Source organism: Rhincodon typus, chromosome 22 (assembly GCF_021869965.1).
Source record: "Rhincodon typus isolate 14 chromosome 22, sRhiTyp1.1, whole genome shotgun sequence".
Lineage (NCBI taxonomy): Eukaryota > Metazoa > Chordata > Chondrichthyes > Orectolobiformes > Rhincodontidae > Rhincodon > Rhincodon typus.
Genome location: NC_063353.1, coordinates 14933058 through 14946724, shown reverse-complemented (window position 1 = coordinate 14946724; position 13667 = coordinate 14933058). Strand labels below are relative to the sequence as shown.

The window sequence follows — 13667 nt, the reverse complement described above, 5'->3', positions numbered from 1 at the left end:
CTGCTCCTCTGATGCTGCTTGGCCTGCTGTGTTCATCCAGCTCTACACGTTGTTATCTCAGATTCTCCAGCATCTGCAGTTCCTACTATCTCTTATTCCTCATCTTTTGTTTACTTAATATTCTTTGATACACAAACTTTTATTCATGAATTCTGCACATGATGATTAATGTGGCTTTGATCAAGAGATACCTGCTTGGAATAAGTAGTTGTTCCTCTCCTAAAGGCAATGCAAGTTGGAACTTTTCCAGAAGCTTTATGTATTGGGATATGTAATTCTGAGGGAAACTGTGTTTCTGAGAGAGGAAGTTCTCAACATCTGATCGATAAATAATTCCACAAGGATGCTTTGGAAAACTTGCTGCTTTTACGGTCACAATCTAAATTTCAAAAACAAAATGTTTATATATATTTGTATATTTATATATATTTATAATATATTGCAGCAATTCTACATGAAATCAATCTAATTTTCAATCCAATTTTTAATTTAATAACTGATTTAATTAGACAGGATCACAGTGAAGTAAGCCAATACATCCCTGTCATGTTCACTCTAAATCAGAGCACATTTCAATAATCATATGAGAACTATACAACATTACACAACAAAACAAAATGAAATTCAGGCATCCAGACTTTTTAAGTACTCAGAAATACTTTTTCTTTTTTTTCCCATTTTTCCTCCTTCTTATGATTTTAAAGAAAACTTACCTTAGAGTGGCTAAGAGCCAGAACAAAGCAGGCTGGAAGCCTGGAGCACTGTAGAGCAGCTGACAGAGTGGAGTGGGCTGGAAGTATGGAACAGTGTGATGCAGGGACGGTTGTTAGACTGGAGCCAGCGCAGGTGGTCAGTGGCTTCTGAGGCTGGTCAGATCATGTGTGGAAGCCCCTGCACTGATTTACTGCAATGTAATGTTTATCTGTAATGTATTTATCTGCCTGTAAGGTTTATCATTTTAAGTATGTCTTATTTCTGACTTATACTATGAATCAGTGTGAGGTAATACAATTTTTTTTTATTCCTTATTCCTCTTTTTGTATCTAAGATTTGTACCTAGGTACCTTGTACCTAAGATGGCACCATGAAAGGTGACATTGTAAACTTTCACTGTACTCCTGTACTTGAGTACACATGACAATAAAATCTATTTCTAATTCTAAAAATGCTACAAGCATATGCATTTTTACATATTATTGCACTATTACTACAAAATAGCACAGAACTGGAAATTTATTTAAAAAAGGATTTTTTTTTTCCTTTTAAATTGCCCTGGTAGGGAGCGTGAATAATCGAAGAAATCTGTTTTGAGAAAAAAAATTAAGAACAAACAAAATTCGAAGATTAGTGATCCTCACAGAAGAAATTCCTCTTCATCTCTTAAAACGGACAACTGTTCATTCTGAAACTTACCTCTACTTTTAGGTTGTCCATAAGGGGAAACATTTCGCATAAGAGAAGTATCAGGTATGGTCTTTTTTGTTAAACATGATGATATTAACCTCCAACACATTCCTTATATGTTCATACATCATTGATAGCTAATGTGACAATAGTTATATGCAAACCTACAAAAATTAACAAATAGCCTCTTGACAATGAATTCAATGGATGTTACTATTTGTATCAGCTTTCACAAATAAAACTGTGCTAAGGTTTTCTTAAAATGCAAGATGATGAAATTATATTCTGCAAATATTACTGTATTACTATACAGCAAGTGCTTCCATTAAAGTAGCAGACAAAGGAGTTTCACAGTCTGAACAGGATTTCATACATCATCGATTGTAGTGCATAATAAGGCAAACACATCTGATGATTGTACCTGTGCCATCATCTTACACAACCACTGTGGGTCTACAAAATAAAGATCCCGTAGGTGAAGAGCTGGGTCATGAAAATGCAGTAGCACACCTGCAGAGAGAAAACACCTTCAAAATAGTGCAATTATTAAAACTTGCTTACAGTGCTAAATCATAATGAAAGGTAAATACATTATTTGACTTTTGTGTTGCAATATGTTGCAAAGCACTTTTGTTGTTTATTTTTAAACCTCTCAATAAAGTGCATCACTTAAACCAGGGTACTTAAACCAGCATACAGGTGCATAAGCAGTTGTAACCTTTTCAGTTTAAATAGGTTTAAATAAACACGTATATTCCATCTAGAAGGAACCCTTAGTAATATATTGAGCTTCTTTTCCTTTCTGGTAAGTCTATCATTTCTGCAAGGACTAGTCATATGGCATCATAATTCTCCAACAGGCATTAATGGTAAAAGTCAAAGTAATACATTCAACTGAATTCTCTGACCATTGTCAATGGCAGTTAAGAAGATATTTGTATTTTTTTTCCCTCTCTGGTTGTACCATGTGTTATTTTAGAATCGCCAGTGATTACTGATGACAAAGAAAATTGTTCCAAAGTGCATCATGGACACCCAGAGAAAAGCAATGGACACCACGTCACAGACAAACTTACTAGATGAGTTGAGCAAAAGCTCAAAGAGGTGGGCTTTCAGGAGCACAGTAAAAGGAGAAGGCAAAATAGAAGAAGTTAGGTAGGAATTCTAGAGGTCAGGGGCCTAAGTGACAATTGTCAGTGGACTGCAGCATGCTGTCAGCAGTCAAAATCAGAAAATTATCCTCATTGTTTTCACAATCATACTCTTCTTGAGGGAAATAAAAAAAAACTACTTAATGAAAGAGATAGATGAAAACTACTTGATTAACTGCACTAAGGAAAAGGAATGTCTAAAAAGAGAACTAAAATGAACATACTGCTATAAATATGGTTTATTAAAAAAAATCAGTGAAATCTGCATATAAATATTCATCTATTACTGGAATAAACTAGCCTTGTTTCTTTTTGAATGGAAATAAAAACCTCCCCTCTTACATATGAAAGACTATTTAGGCAGAGTAATTATTCTCAACAGATCATTTGATTGTTGGTACAGGCATTAAAGACATTTAAATTTTAAAGTACCAGACTCATTGAGGAAATGAACAGCATGGGGCAGCTCATTTTCATCCAATTGCAAATGATTCTCTTGAACTATTTCCAGCAGCCGTTGTTGATGAATTACTGGGAATTCTGATAAAACAGTCTTTCGTTCCTGTATAATTCTCTTTTCCAACTCCATATAACTACGAGGAATTAGCTGACCCATTACCAGCTGGTCTCTGATCTGAAAAATATTGTTTGAAAATAGGAACCTTGTTTTGTCATGTCAGAAGGTACCATTCATGCAACAAGAAAGCAGGCGATAATATATTTAGAACAAATAGTATCAAAGTCACAAAAACTTTTAAATTTATAAATTTAAATTTATCTGCTAGCGAAGGCCTATCGATTGCAAAAAAAGTTCACTGTAGTTTTACTCCTAATCATTAACGTTTAAAAAGCTCTCATCACGCAAAAATGCTGCATGTATCGTAATAAAGATGATGCATACAATTCACTCATAACTGATCCCACAGATTTGTGGTAGCGACTTCACTATCAATTTAAATTGAGCTGGGTTCTAATCCTTAACCTTAGAGGATGATTCAGACTGTAATAATAGTAATAATAATAACTTATGGAAAATGACTTATGAAATTAAATATGACTTCTTTTGAGACCTTTCTTCCCTGATCTTCAGATTCCCTATAGAAGGTAATTTTGCATCAAAGAATCTGAGTATGCAGCCTGCAGTGGCCATTATGATAAATATAAATGTCCCTGAACCCAAAGATGACTATAAATCACATGAGCTTCATTCTAGTAATTCATAATTTACTACAAGATGTCTTGCAAGTTAATTTGCTTTTGTCTAATTATTTGCAGGGATCCACTGTTCCACAATTAATTGCACAGTATCAGAAATGCAAATCTTTTACTTTAGCAAGTAAAAATAAGGGACATTCCAAATCGGAAGATTTTTCATAACTCTAAGTAAGTGAATGCAGAAAAAAATGAAACAGTATGGAAAATTGCACCCCATGATAAAATAAGGCCCTCTGCAGTCACCTTCTGGCATTTAGTACATTTGTTTTAGATGGACTACAAAGGGAATGTATCTGCAGGAAGGTTATTGGAACACAAACTTTATAGTAACCAAATAATATTATTGCTGAATGGTTGTGCAAAGACCAATGAAACTAAGTGATATTAATTATGGAACTAGGCCCAATGAAAGCATTGAGGTTTGAGAGTCTGGTTAGTATCCTTACACATACACACAATTCCAGTCTTTACAACACTTCTTTTGTGCACCTTGAAAGTCTGTATTTCACTAATAATAGCTCTACGCAGTTTTAAGAGAGAGTCAGATTCTTCTGTGGCCACCACAAAATGGTAATCACGGATGGGAGGAAAATCATGCTGCTGAAGGAATTCCATCTTAATTTTGGATATGCAACTTTTTTGGTGCTTTTCATCGGTCATATCAACGTGCGTACCGACAAGAATTACAGGACAAGATGAGGCACAGGCCTATTAATAGAAACAAAAAACAAAAAAAAAACTTTAAATATATTAGAAAACAACAATCTTAATTAAAAAAAACAAAAAATAGACAGTGTCTGTCCTACACCAAAGTATGTGCATAGGTAACATTCAAAGTGTATATTGTGCAAGAATACAATACGAGTTAACACAAGAATTAGAGTTAAGATCAGTTGCAAAAAGTTACGATTTCAAGATCTTTTATTTTCTCTTATATTCAGCAAAACAACATGTGACATGTCCCAGTTTCTTCTGTTCCTTACAGACTGCAATGTAGAAAATCCTGTGCCCACTGACAATTTTATTTTTACTTGCACACAAAGAATCATCAGTGGAGTTTCAGGTTTGCATGATTTGATTTGGTTAGGGTTTGGGTTAATGCTCTTTCCTCCAGCAAGCCAAGTTACCGAGCATGTACTGGAAAAATTGTTTGTGTGAAAAATACCATACTTTTTTGCTACAATTCTTAGGCTAAGTGCAGGACAGGAATCTTCAAGGAAGACTGGGAGATGTCATGATTGTGTGTTAATTAAAGTGGGTAATTAATGGTTACATAAAGGTTCCTCTCATAAACAGTGGGATATTAGCCAAGGGGGCTGGGGTGACCAAAGCTGTGTCCCTGGCAAACCTGTGGTCAGCTTGGAATATGCAAGGGCCTCTTATTTGGACACTCAGTGGAGACCGCCCAGAAGGTATTTCGCCTCAATCCCACCCGGTCAAGCCCAATCACTATGAACTGCCAGTGGGCCTGCTGGAAGAACTGGTAGTAATTTGATTGGCTGTGAGCTTCCAGAGGCAAGTCTCCCTCTCTAATGATGGTGAAACTCCTGCCTCAAGCCAAGAAAAGGCTCCAATGCCCATTAAATGGCTCTGGGGTAAATTAGCCAATACAGGTGCATTTACTCCTACTTTTTCCATCAAGGAGGCTGGGACACTGATTCCTGGGTAAAATGCAGCCTAATAGATGATAGTAACTATTTCGTCAAGTAATCCACAGTAAGAATACCACCTGCAAGCAACATGACAAAATATACAAAGTATGCGAAAATGACAAAATATGGGAATATTGACAGTCCTCTCATACCTTTATGTTGAAAAGCCAATGTTTGATTGCATCAATTTCACCAACTCCTTTACTAAGGTCATAGACAACAAGGTATAGGGCTCGCGGAGACATAAAGTGGGGATGCGTGCTGTAGAACTCTTCTTGGCCTTATAAAAATAAAATTGTATGATTATTTACAAAGAAAATTGCCCGGTTACATTTCATGCATGATTTATAACGATGAAGGAGGTGGAATATCTATGCATGAGCCATGGAGTGCTGCTGGGTGAACAACAGCAGAGAGATGGAATGCAATATGGTCTGTATTGTGGCAGGAAACGTCACATGAAGGCACAGTCACTGACAAAGACCATTCTCATGGCACAACGGTCATGCCCTCAAGTCCAGATACCAAGATTTACTTCCTTAGCCATCTGCTCCCAATTCATTCCGAGTTTGTCCCTTAAAAGCTGAGAACAATGGTATCATCCTGCACTAACACGAATTCCTTCAGCATCAAATTCATCACACAGGACCCTCATCCTGCCCGTATTTATTTCATTTGTCATGTTTTAAATTGCAACATTACTATTCAGTGCAGTTTCTCTTGAAGAGGGACAGACTGCTTTTAAGAGCTCAACAGTGCCAAGCACAAAGCAGCCAGAAGTGAGTAAGAATCAACTTGTTCAGAGATGTTATTGCACATCTAAAGCAGGTGGGACTTGAACGCAGTCCTCCTGGTTCAGGTGTAGGGGAACTACCAGTGCACCACAAGAACTCTTGAAGTGACAGACATGCTTTCCCCTGTGTTAAGATCTTGGCAATGAATTGGAAACACCAAACTTAGATGCTTTTCGACTCTAACAGAGGTGTAGGCATGTCACAAGTCAGATTTTAGCAGGTGAAGTTTGATTGAAAGGAACAAAAATAAAAAGCTGGATGTTTAAAGTTTTAGGAAACAAGCCTCAGGAAAAAACAAACAGTAATTTACCTGCAAAATCCCAGACACTCAACATATATTCCTTTCTCTTCCCTTTCTTTTCTTTTACATGAATTGGCCACTCCTTAACATCAATTCCAATCGTGGCTTTCTCTAGACCTGAATTTGGTTGCTTGCATTTCATTAGCTGCTGAAGCAATGTAGTTTTGCCACTACCAGCATTTCCCACTATCATAAGTTTCATTCTGTAATAAGGCACAGCTTTCTTCAAGCGTTGATGCAGAAATCTAAAAAATGAGAAAGGTACATAAGAGAATTTTACTTTAAAAAAATCAAGGCGCAATCAACTTATATTGACCCCAAAACTGACTCAGGGTTGGGAATTAAATGGATAGTGGGAACTGTGGAATCACAGGGGACAGGAAATCTGTACAGGTGCGGCACAGTGGCTCAGTGTTTAGCACTGCTGCCTCAGTGCCAGGAACCCAGGTTTGATTCCGCCCTTAAGTGATTGTGTGGAATTTGCGTGTTATCCCCGTGTCTGCATGGGTTTCTGCTGGGGTGCTCCAGTTTCCCCCCATAGTTCAAAGATGTGCAAGTTAGGTGGATTGCCCATGCTAAATTACCTATAGCGTTCAGGGATGTGTAGGTTCGGTGTGTTACACAGGGTTACAGGGATAGGGTAGGGGCAAGAGTCTGGGTGAGATGGTCTTCAGAGGGTCAGTGTGGAATGGTTGGGCTCAATGGCCTGTAGGGATTCTATGGAAATCACCATAATGGCTTGACCCTACACCAATTCCTCACCAGTTCCACATTAAAGACTGATGAAAATGCTAGATCGAGTGCAGTAAGGAAACAGATGCAGTAAGTGCTAACAACTGATAAATAATTTCTAGCCCCTGAAAATAAAAATTACAAATGTGGTGCATCAATCCCTCAGAAGAAAATTCATATTGTACACTTATCAAAAAAAAGTCCTCTCTTATAATCTGTTCCATATGGATCTTTTTTGCCTTCTGTACAAAGATTCTAATTTCATTAACATTTCTTGTTTTCTGCTTCCACGTTGTTAGCCTTCACCTCTCAGTAAGGAATTCTTTAAAATCTGATTGGTTTGAAGAGTCTCTTGCTGCTGGAGTTATTTACAAACACCTGCAGCCCCTTAGAAGGCTGCCACTTTGGATCAGGCATGTGCTGGAACCTCCAGTGACTAGCCTGTGAAAAGTTTTTAGACAACTATACATGAGGTGTCACAGCCATTTCTTCAACACACACAGCAAAACCTGAGCCAATACACATTAATGTAGAACTAGGGTTCTTAATTCTAAATCTGCATGAGTCTACTCTAACTGCAGTTTGGCAAAACGTTCCATTGCACTCTGACCAGAAAACAGTGATTAAATGTTCTGAGGAAGAGTCACCGGACCCAAAACGTTAACTCTGTTCTTCCCTTCACAGATGCTGCTAGACCTGCTGAGTTTTTCCAGCAACTTTGTTTTTGTTCTTGACTTCTACAAAGCTTTGACTTAGTAAGGAATTACTAAGCACCCTAGAAGCAGAAGCAGAAGCAGTCTCTCACACTCACACACACACACACACACCAGTCATTTTATACCCGAATGAAACAATAACACAATTGGTTTTTTACTTTCATATTTCACATGCTTCCAAGCCTTGGTAAACACAAAACCGTGTCAGGTAATTGTCAAACAGCATTGAGATACTGTCACACCTACCTGGGGGAGTGCATTGGAAATCAAACCCTGCAACTCTGGGTGTCATCACAAAGCTAAAGATTTTTTAAAAAGTTCACAATTCCCAAATTCTTCCACAGGCTTGCAAGAGACACGAGATGACTGATACACTTATAAGAAGTCTTAGGTTATCAATACAATAATACAGTACTATATAGCACAGGAACAAGCCTTTCAGCCCACCAAGCCTGCGCCAATTCCTAGCCCTTATTTAGGCTTGCTATTTATTGCGATTAAACATCACAACTTACATCAACTGGTGAAGGAAAGATAAACTGGTCATCTTCAGATTTAAAGGGGATTTTGACTGCATGTAACAGAGAGACAGCTCCTGAACTGAAGGAGATCTGATCTAATTTGATACTTCTCTGTATCTTGTTCCCTGCTGCAAGTTATTCAGCCACATGAGAACTAAACAGAGTGTGTTTGGCAGGCAAACGACCTTTGTCATCGATAACTGGTCACTAGTTCATAGACTTCTTGTTGCCAACCAGAGCTCCATCTGTATACAGAATCCTTGCCCCTAGTTCATCTGCAACCTAATCATCATTTACTTGTCCAAACAGCAGTTGAAATGAAGCTTGCCATGAGCATCAGATTATTTGCTTTAAAAAATAGACATCAATCACAGAGTCATACAGCACAGAAACAGGCCCTTCAACCCAACTTGTCCATGACAAACCTTTAAAACCTTGGTTTTAAAATAGTTTTTTTCTCATTTCAGACGACGATTTAAAAAAAAATAAAAGACAAGGTCTTTACAATACCTGCACAAACTCCTTTTCATTTTGAGAAACTGGCACAAAAAACTTTGTTTGTATTTTGAAGGAAGTAAAGTTTATCACCTTATGATATCTTTTGTTTTGCTGCCCACATGTTTTAAATCCAAATCCAGAAACAGCCCTTGTAGTTCAAGCTCCCACAACTTATGCAGCTTTCCCATTTCATTTGGTAAGGATCTCAAGTCAGAGTTATTACTCAGGAGTAATGACATCATGTTTTCTAGCAGACCAATTTGAGGTGGTAGCTGGAAGCAACAGAAATTAGATTGCAACTGATGCTTTGATACATCTAAATAGAAAATCATTTAAAACTAAAAGTGTGAAAAACATGAATATGGACAACCATATCAAGGCACAGACTTTTAAAAATAATTTTCTTTTACATTTCTATCATGCTGGAAAGATTTTAGAAAGATTCAATAAGTAATTGAGTAACAGGTTATTTATTTTACAGTTTATAAATATAAAATTCAAAATTTCACCTCCTTCAACTTGTTATTGTTGAGATTTAGCTTTTCCAGTCTTGACCATTTATTCACTCCTTCACTCAAATCCAAAACACTGATTTGGTTATGGCTAAATATCAGCTCCCTTAAACTTGAAGACTCCCAAAATAAAGGCCCAGGAAGCTCGGATATGTTATTGTGACTTAGGTTTACGCTCCTTAAACTAGTAAGAAAGTGAAGACAACACAGAACTTTCACTAAAAATAAAGTAAATTTACGGCAACTGATCGCAAAAAGATCAGAAACAAGTCTAATTATTAAATTACAGAATTCCCAAATATTCATACGAGTTTTCGGTTTCCGTTCAAAACATTGAGCTTAACTCAACATATGCATCATTAAATATCCACAATTTAAACACAGCACTCAGTGTACAGTATATGGTAATGATTAAATGGTGACATAATAGTGCATCAGTCATAAGACCAAAGAAAGAAGAATTTACTAAACTTGTCGTTTCAAAACCATGTTTAATACCACTCTGTTATGTAACTTGAACACATAAATTCTCTTCAACTTAATGGCTCAACAAAATAACACAAAATTAATGCAATGTGTTTTGCGATGGAAGTTTTTTGTGATCAACCATGTGTTTTTACATGTGGCAATGTGACATTTAAAATCAAAGTGTCACTTTCTCAGGCTGCAGTTGTAAGCTTTTTCTCCTCATTTAATCAATGCTATTTAGAAAGCCAAGGGAACAATGCATGACTTAATACAAGCTTCATAACTAATGTATTACTTACATGAACTGAGAAATTTGAGTCATACCTTTTAAACATTGTAACTGTACCTGCATCCACATCTCTGGCAGTTCATTCCATATACGAACCACTCTCTGTGTGAAAAAGTTTGCCCCTCATGTCCTTTTTAAATCGTTCCCCTCTCACCTTGAAAATATGCCCCCTAGTTTTGAACTCCACCGCTTTAGGGAAACAACCCTTGTCATTCACTTTATCTATGCCCTGCACGCTTTTATAAATCTCAATAAGGTCACCCTTATCAACCCGCTCCACACTCCCCACTAGCCCCACCACACCCGACACCTTTCCCTGTAACCGCAGGAGGTGCTATACCTACCCCTACACCTCCCCCCTCACCATCCCAGGCCCCGAAAAAACCTTCCACATCAGACAGATGTTCACCCGCACATCCGCTAATGTGGTGTATTGTATCCGCTGTTCCCGATGCGGCCTCCTCTACATCACTGAGGCCAAGAGGAGGCTCAGAGACCGCTTTGTCGAGCACCTACGCTTGGTTCGCGACAAACAACAATACCTCCCAGTCGCGAACCACTTCAACTCCCCCTCCCACTCCCTGGACAGCATGTCCATCCTGGGCCTCCTCCAGCGTCACAATGCTGCCACCCGGAAACTGGAGGAGCAGCACCTCATATTCTGCCTTGAAAGCCTACAACCCAATGGGGTCAATATGTACTTTACTAGCTTCAAAATCTCCCCACCCCCGGCCTCATTCCAAGACCAACCCTCCCTCTCATCCTCGCCTCCTTGACCTGTCCATCTTCTCTCTCACCTATCCGTTCCTCCCATCTCACTGACCAATTGCCACCACTACCTATCTGCTATCACCATCCCACCTACTTACCTTCCCCAGCCCAACCCCCCCCACTCTATTTATTTCAGAGCCCCCTTCCCGTCCCCCATTTCTGAAGAAGGGTCCCAACCCGAAACATCAGCTTTCCTACTCCTCTGGTGCTGCCTGGCCTGCTGTGTTCCTCCAGCTCCACACTGTGTCATCTCACCCTCCAGCACTTCCTCTTCTGTAATGTGTAATGTGAACTATTTTCAAAACATCAATATTTATTTCCCCAAGTTCTCTAGCCTCTATTTCTTTCTCAACAGTAAAAACTGATGTGAACTATTCACTTAGTATCTCTCCCAACTGCTGAGGCTCAACACAAAGGCAACCTTGATGAATTTGAAGGGGTCCTACTCTCTCTCTCTGTGCTCTCTTGCTCTTAATATATTTGTAGAATCTTTTTGGACTATTTTCAACCTCATCTGCCAAGGCTATCTCTTATCCCCTCTTGCCCTCCTGATTTCCTTCATAAGAATGCCCCGACACTCTTTATACTCTTCAAGAGATTCAGTTGGTCCCAGTTGTTTATATCAAATGTATCATTGTTTTTTTATTCTTTTATTCTATTTTTAAAATTCTTATTATTTCAAAAGTGCCAATACAGTTGGGTCATTTGAAAAATGTGCATCATCAAGTTAACAGCTAGGAAAGTTTTTCCCAAAAAGATAACCAGAAAATATTATCAAAAACGTTACTTATGCAAATGAACAAAAAGCAATAGAAGTTCATCAGGTTCCATGATCCACGTGCTACTTAGAGTCATAGAGCTGTACAGCATGGAAACAGATCCTTCAGTCCAATTCGTCTATGCTGACCAGATATCCTAAATTAATCTAGTCCCATTTGCCAACATTTGGCCCATATCCTTCTAAACTCTTCCTACTCATACCGCTCCAGATGCCTTTTAAATGTTGTAATTGTACCAGCCTCCACCACTTCCTCTAGCAATACTTGAAGCTCTTCATGGCAGATGTGGGACTGACTACGGTGGCACCAGGTTAAGGATCTAGATTGGTAGGTAGAGAAGGGAATGGGCAATGAAGATAGGGAAAACATGACCAGATTGGAAACAAAGTATATAGTCTTGAGGAAACACATCCAGGTGTCAGGTGAGTATTCCAACAGTACACAGGAGTGTAGCACAGAGATTTGGGCAAAACATGGAGAGAACCAAGGGAATTAGAACAACATCACCTATAGCGCTCAGTGCTGTATAAGGTCGAAGGGGGGAAGCAGCGACAACAGAAAAGATTGTTTGGAGCAAGCAACGGGTTTCGAGAACACAATTCAAAATGCTGAACCTCAGGATTTGGGGCCACTTGATGGAACTGGGCAAATCCATCAATACAAATTGAATCAAACTGAGTTGTTTAACTATTTGAAGTTCCCAGATATTGTTACATCATTAATTTTTGATGATGTTACACTGAAAACATTCCAGGATTCCAATCTCCCGGTGGGAGTTGTGGTGACTCATCGGCAGCAGCACATAAATTATGAAGTGGGAAGGTCAAATTGAAGAAAAGGGAAAACCCAAGCCGCAGGTGTCTATGAAACTGAAGATTATTTAAAGCAAGTTACTGACTCAATTTTCAACAGAACCTGGCTCAATCCAATTTTTACAATTCAGATTTTGAAACTTTGTATTTTGTTATGAATTGCATTTTCAAAAGACGAATATAGTTAATAAACTGTAAAAACATGTTTGTTCAAAAACTGAAGACCTTTGATTATTTGCAATGGTCCAGAGTGGTGCAAGAACAGTGACTTGATGGCAAAGGGGTACCAGGTTAGAGTGCCTGGGATTGAAGGGTCAACATTTGGGCGGGAAGGACCAAAGCCCTGCTTCCGTCCCTTTTTCCTCACCACACATCTTCTCAAAACACCCTCCTCACCCATGAGGTCCACACCCTCCATCATCCTCCTCCAAAATCCCACTCCCACTCACTCCAAAACCCTCAACCTAGTATTTTTCCAACACACCCTGACTCTCTTTTTTCTCTCACCCACTCCCAAGACTCTCTGTTTCACCCACACCCCGTCTCTTTCTCTCTCTCTCTTCCCCAACACTTCAAACTCTCACTCTATTGCCCATTCTTCCCCTACCCTCAGTTCCTTTCTTTTACCCCCAACATCCAGTCTCTCTCTCTACCCCATTCCCCCAGATAATCTTTCTCTCTCATTTTCAAACCACTGCCAACGAGGCCCTTATCAAGCCATTAATCCAGAGGCAGGTAAACCTGCTGTGATGCAACATAAACATTAGGACAAACTGTGTGGGCTATTCTTCACTTTTGGGAGGACGATGTAGGAAGTACCTCAATCAACGACAGCCAGTGACTGACTGAGGGACTTGATACTGAGAATGCTAAGGCCCAATGAAAACATCCACATACTTGCTGTTGCCACCCAAATCACAACCCCTACCCCTGCTTCCCCCGGTCCACAGACCCCACTGTGCGAATCCCACACTTAGACCAGTTTTGGTCCTCCACGATCCTGGGACTCTGGGGCAAGGACATTGTGATCATTACAGCAGCAGCTACAGCTT

The 13667-nt window shown here is 39.0% G+C and overlaps 1 protein-coding gene across 1 annotated transcript in view; it reads right to left on the bottom strand.

Moving 5' to 3' along the window:
• Positions 1-13667, bottom strand: part of lrrk2 (leucine-rich repeat kinase 2) — a 71061-nt gene that overhangs the window by 42230 nt on the left and 15164 nt on the right. The window contains exons 7-14 of the mRNA XM_048610573.1: positions 9494-9680; positions 9075-9256; positions 6527-6762; positions 5575-5702; positions 4260-4478; positions 2988-3189; positions 1826-1914; positions 192-379 (exon numbers count right to left, since the gene is read on the bottom strand). Coding sequence (XP_048466530.1) covers positions 192-379; positions 1826-1914; positions 2988-3189; positions 4260-4478; positions 5575-5702; positions 6527-6762; positions 9075-9256; positions 9494-9680 — 1431 coding nt within the window. The remainder of the gene's footprint in view (positions 1-191; positions 380-1825; positions 1915-2987; positions 3190-4259; positions 4479-5574; positions 5703-6526; positions 6763-9074; positions 9257-9493; positions 9681-13667) is intronic.